Source organism: Anoplolepis gracilipes, chromosome 3 (genome assembly GCF_047496725.1).
Source record: "Anoplolepis gracilipes chromosome 3, ASM4749672v1, whole genome shotgun sequence".
Lineage (NCBI taxonomy): Eukaryota > Metazoa > Arthropoda > Insecta > Hymenoptera > Formicidae > Anoplolepis > Anoplolepis gracilipes.
In genome coordinates this window covers 17,614,524-17,620,602 of record NC_132972.1, presented here as the reverse complement: position 1 = coordinate 17,620,602, position 6,079 = coordinate 17,614,524, and the positions used below count along the sequence as shown (strand labels likewise).

Genomic DNA, 6,079 nt, shown 5'->3' with positions numbered 1-6,079 from the left:
GTGTTTGTACGTATACAGACATACACCAAACATTGAATAAGAATTCATTTCTCAATGTTGGTGACAGTGACGCTGGAATTTTCTCGTCGGTCCTGTCGACCCTTAAAAATTTGCTAATGACAGATTCTTGAAATAATTTGGAGACAATTTTTCCTCATTGAAAATGTCGAGGCATCAATAATTTCAGAGTTATAAGCGATTGAAAAAAAGGTGCTTTTTATAAACTTTTTGGAGTTAAAAAATTACCACAACTACATTCTTTTGTTAATTTCAGATAAAATTTACTTTAATAGAATTTTAATTTATGGCTTAATTACAAAGATATATAATAAATTTGGAAACTTGCAAAAAATAATGACATCTTTCGATATTTTCGCTGAGGAAAAATCGATTCCAAATAATCTCAAGAATCTGCCATTAGCAGATTTTTAACTAATTATAGGACACCCTATATATACATATATGTAATGTACCTATATCATCTTTTTGTTTACGGATGTTTCACTAACTTTTAAACTTTTTTAAAAACACTAATAATCTTTAAAATAACATTTATTTTGTTTTTATCATATTAAGAAAAAATTATTTGCAAAATTGTTTTTTCCACTATCTACAACTAAAAGGAAAGAGAATGTAATCAGGTACATTCTACATTATATTGAAATAACATCCCATTAATCAGTTGTAGTTATTAATGATTGTGCATCTAATAAGCTCTCTGTTAAAAAGATTGAATTATTTATAATCGGGGCACTAATAGTATTTCTCGATCTTTTATTACTAAAGGGATAAAAGCTATCAATATTCGTATGAAGGGAATAGATATCGATTTTATCGTTATCTACGGGTAAACCGCGATTATCATTTACATTTATTTCAAGTTGATTTACGTTATTTTGTAGTAATCTAATGTAAAATTCGATATGCCTTTGTCCACCGTTATGAATCTCAAGTGTTGGTATCCAACGAAAGTAGCATTGTGTCCAAAGTTCTAAACTAGAAATAGTATATAAAGGTTTTATAACTTTCGTATTCTCTATCTTTTTGATACTATGAGAAATAAATAAAGGATTATAAAATAACAATATATCCTGATCGTTGAATTGCTCTCGCCAATCCCAAACGCTACGAAGTACAAGAGGTGTATTAGGATCCTGAAAAAATAAGAATATAATATTCGAGTTATTTGTAATAAAGCTACATCTTTGATAATAAATAAACAAAAATTTAAATAAAGAAATATTTATTACCATAGCTGCCACTGCTCGATCTCTTTCACAGTTGAAGATAAAAGTATCAAAAATGGAAATGTGTGCTGCATCCCATAACGTGGTCAAGTATGTTTCCGTAAATTCAAATTCTGTTGGGTATTGTTGATATGATTGCCAAACGCAATCAAGGAATAAAAGAAATAATGGAGACTATATAAATAAAAAATAATGTTAGTTAACATGTTGTTTTAAATGTTTATAAAATAAATGAGATATTATGAGCACCTTTCCCGAATTAGATTTAATGATATGACCTAATCTATCACAAAATGGATGACCTCCAGCAATCCATTCTTTTTGTAATAATGACTGAAAACCAGTTATAGTACGAAAGTGAGGATCCAATAACAGTTGTGCTAAACTTGATATAACACAGCATAAATCTCTACCAGCACCTTCTTCAATCAAAAAAGATTTCTATTATAGATCATTATTTATATTTTAAGTCACTATCTTCATTGTTTAGCAAAATATTAGTCCTTTGTATAGTTAGTATTATGCATTTTAACATATACAGGATGATTCCAAACGTTTCAATCAGACTTCGTGATCTGAAAGGAGGAGGACAATTGAATTCCAAACAAATAACTTTAACAGTAGTTTAGCATATGGAAGGGATGGAAAATATTCTCTTTTAGAAGTTGACTTTTAGTGGAGTAATTAACAAGATGAACATTAAAAGTTAGTTGAGATCATAATAGTATAAATAAAAAGTATTTTTTAAAGAAAATATTTTATTCCATGCGCTAAGTCACTTCTAGGTAACTTTTTAAAGAAGCGGATCTATGTTTAAAGAACAATTTTGTTCAAAATTAAATTTTCTAGATCACGAAGTCTGGATAGAGTATTTGCTGTCATCCTGTATATTATTATTATATCATAACATTCATTACTATTATTAATAATACAGAGATCATTTAGATCATAATACTACATTATTTTAACCTCTACCTTGCAAGATGACAGAAATTCCTAAATTAAGACGTTCACAAACTTCAACTGCCTTTTGTAGACAATATGATACATATTTAAGCCATTTTGTATTCTCTAATAATGAATAAAAGTTATTATCTTGAATCCAGAATTGTCTGATATTTTCTGAAATATACACATACATGTATATATACGCACGCACGCACGCACGCACGCACGCACGCACGCACGCACGCACGCACGCACGCACGCACGCACGCACGCACGCACGCACGCACGCACGCACGCACGCACGCACGCACGCACGCACGCACGCACGCACGCACGCACGCACGCACGCACGCACGCACGCACGCACGCACGCACGCACGCACGCACGCACGCACGCACGCACGCACGCACGCACGCACGCACGCACGCACGCACGCACGCACGCACGCACATTGTATTACATACATACGTACATACATACAGGGTGTTCGACAACAAATGGGACAAAATTTAAAGAGTGATTCTACATAATAAAATAAGACAAAAAAATCGAGAATAACAAAATTGCTGTGAACGCTTTGTTTTTAATAATAAATATTTGAAAGTTCATGTAAAAGGTATCCACAATTCGCCGTATACTTTTGCGTCATAGAGTATTTTGAAAGTGATTCAGTCGATATAGCTTACATAAAAATGCTTGCCAAAAATTTTACGGATTACCATGCTTCAGGCACCTTTCACGAAAATTTTCAAATATTTATAAATAAACGAAGCTTTCATCACAATTTTGTTATTCTTGATTTTCGTCTTATTTTATCATGTAGAATCATTTCTTAAATTTGGTCCCACCTGTTGTCGAATTCCCAGTATATATATAATTAAAATACACTTAAAAACTTTGTAAAAATCGCGCATTTATAGAATGTAATTTAAATTTTACCTGGTGAGCATAAGCTAATAAATTTAGTAAAACTTGCTCCTATTAATTTTACATTAATTTCTTTATTCAATTCGATAACAACTGGTGGCATCTTTTGAGGATGGCTTTTTCGAACATTTTCAAACATAATATTTTCTTGTATTCTCTCTGTTATTGTTGGCACCAATTCAGACATTTTTACTAATGCTGCACCATGTGAGTTTGTCCAAGACCATACTGGTGGTCTATTACCTTGAAAATGTCGAGCTGCGTCTGTCAACTGGCTATCAGTTACAGATGCAGGCACAACTATGTATTGTGATAAACTGCAAATAAACAATACATAATAAAAATGAAAAATTATGTGTTTTAAACGTTATAAATATAATTATATATAAATATGTTCAATACAAAAAAAGATGAACAAGCTACCTAGGACAAAGTTGAAATTTGGCGTTGACCATGGATAACCTCCAGCCTTTCCTTATTTCATCACTACACAGTATTCTATTTAATTCATTTTGCCAATCCAAAATATCGCGAAATAATTGAACATTTTTGTCAAGGCTACTATAATAAGCCTCTCTGTAATATGAAACAAACAAAAATTTCAAGCTAAATATTATATAAAATCTTTTGTACATTTTAGTGGAAATAGCTGCATATTTTACAAAAATTACAATTTTTTATGATGTAACTACAACTTTTTAGATTATTTTTACATACTTTTATGTCAAACTACAATTTGGGTCATGTTTATAATTTTTCATAAAAATTTACATAGAGTAGTTGCAATTTTCTACAATTACATTAGTAATCCATAATTTCTACTACTACATCACTCGTAAAAATGTTTGTAGAAAGTAAAAACTTGTATTTTGTAAATATATTTTACATCTTATTACAACTTATTCCATGAATTTCTAATAGTTTTCACAAATTTGTAAAAATGTATGACTTGTTAAAAATTTTAATTTTTCGTAAAAATATTTAAATTATTGCAAAATTATTTTAATCAGGGAATTCTTTGTTACAATTTTAATACAACTGTATATTCTTTGCTTAGTATATGATACTAACTTGTAATCATAGGCAAACAACAGCTGATGCCTGCTAGGAAAAGCATGATGTAGTAATGCAGTCAAGAGATTTTTACCATGTCCAATAGGTGAAAATTTAAAAGAAAACAACCATGTCCTTAGATTCTGTAAATTATAACATGATACAAAAGTCACATTACAATCATACATATGCAGATGTAATACATAACAAAATTGCTTTAATGTTATAATTACTAATAATTAAGTGATATACACACAGACTAAATTTTGATATTTATTTATATTTTTCAGTATAGTGTGATATCTTAATATTAATTAAAGAGTACTATAATTTAATGTACATTATATTCTCACATTATAAAATAAAAAACTCACTTTGCATATAATAAATATTCCTTTCACTTTTGATGGTACTGTACTTCCAGAGACTAGCTTTCTTTTCTTATCACCTACCATTATAAAGATTTCATCAATATTTGTTAAACATGTATCGGTATATCCATACAAATGATTTTGTTGACGAATAGTATCCTGTAATATAGATTATTCAATATCTTATCATTAGTTTTGCCCATATATTTGTCCTTTAACAATTAATAATTATAATTATAAATTAATGATTGTTACCTCTCCATTTGAATCATCGCTGGTAATAAATGTAAGTTTGAAATTAGTCACTGACAAAATACCAGATGTACCTTGTTTTAAATCACTGACAGGTGAAAACATAAGGACACTTTGTGCCTCGGCAATAAGAACTTCTCCTGGTAACAGCTTTATATTATTTTCAATTAACGAATTACGTCGACTGGAACTAAAAGTCTACAGAAAATAATAATTAGAGATATTTGATTTATTCTAATTTCATAAATTAAGAAATTCAAGTAGATTTATAATGAAAATATTCATTACAAGAATATTTACATATAGACAAATATAATTACAATTACCTGCAGCTTGTGTTCTTCCAATTCCACATAACTAATAAAATTGTTACTATTTTTATTTTCCATAATAGTCCAATATTTATATCTTAATCTTAATATCAATAAAAATAAAAATTTGCAGTTTTATTACGAATCATATATTGATAATAGTAACAAATAATATTGAAGTAATTCTTTATTTAATGTTCTTCTTGTCATTTTCATTACAATGTGTGAAATAATGTAAAAAATAAACGGTTAGCAAATATCGAAACTTTTATATACACATTTTTTGAAAACTGACATATATAAAAAAAAAGGTTATGGTAAAATAAAAAGTATAACGAAAGTACATAACGGGCAAAGAATACAAATGTAAGAATCTCCAATGCACGTTAATAAAATTATAAAATAATTAAAATCAAATCGTCATGAATCGTAATGTATGCGAAAAATTCTCTCTTTATATTTTATTTCCAACTAATGTCGAACAACTCTTCTATATATGCAATACTTCACTACAGGGTTGCCAGGTTTTAGATAGAGACCCTCTAATAAGAGTCTCTACCATATGATATCCACTTTTGATTGGTCCTCTATATCTGGGCAATTCCCGCTCATATTTGAATCATATTAATCTTACTATTAGCATAAACATTATATTTCAGTAACATAAATAAAAAATAAACGTTTTAGAACTAAATATTATAATCTTTTTATGTTAAACATCAAAATAATATATATAATAAAAAACTGTTTATATTTAATTTTTAATAATTAAATAAAATCCTTAATTAAATTTAATCCTTATTGCATAAAAATTAACAAAATAAAATAAAAATAAAAAAAATAAACACATAAGACATGAAATAATAAATTACTTTATTTTCATGAGAAAACAAACTGTTATCACAAGCATTATAAAAACCTAAAATATGTAATATTTGTGTGTGTATATATATATATATATATAAATTT

General features: G+C 28.4%; 1 protein-coding gene across 2 annotated transcripts; it reads right to left on the bottom strand.

The window, feature by feature from the left end:
• Positions 1-534: 534 nt before the first annotated feature.
• Positions 535-5,631, bottom strand: LOC140663876 (myotubularin-related protein 10-B). 2 transcript variants are annotated; one of them, XM_072888410.1, is made up of 10 exons: positions 5,126-5,631; positions 4,803-4,997; positions 4,551-4,706; positions 4,195-4,319; positions 3,547-3,699; positions 3,136-3,440; positions 2,223-2,369; positions 1,497-1,666; positions 1,251-1,421; positions 535-1,154 (listed from the first exon to the last, which is right to left on the bottom strand). In XM_072888410.1, exons 1-10 carry the CDS (start codon positions 5,186-5,188, stop codon positions 675-677), a joined length of 1,965 nt encoding a protein of 654 aa, XP_072744511.1. In that variant the 5' UTR covers positions 5,189-5,631; the 3' UTR covers positions 535-674. The 2 variants fall into 2 exon arrangements, with proteins under 2 accessions (XP_072744511.1, XP_072744510.1); XM_072888409.1 differs by having other exon boundaries at positions 1,497-1,669; positions 5,126-5,630.
• Positions 5,632-6,079: the final 448 nt, after the last annotated feature.

Coding starts and splice junctions, on each gene's coding strand:
- LOC140663876 (XM_072888409.1), bottom strand. CDS start 5,188: ATGGAAAATAAAAATAGTAACAATTTTATTAGTTATGTGGAATTGGAA. Junction 4,707..4,802: donor GCGATGATTCAAATGGAGAG/GTAACAATCATT, acceptor TCTATATTACAG/GATACTATTCGTCAACAAAA. Junction 1,670..2,222: donor AATTTCTGTCATCTTGCAAG/GTAGAGGTTAAA, acceptor TTTTGATTGAAG/AAGGTGCTGGTAGAGATTTA.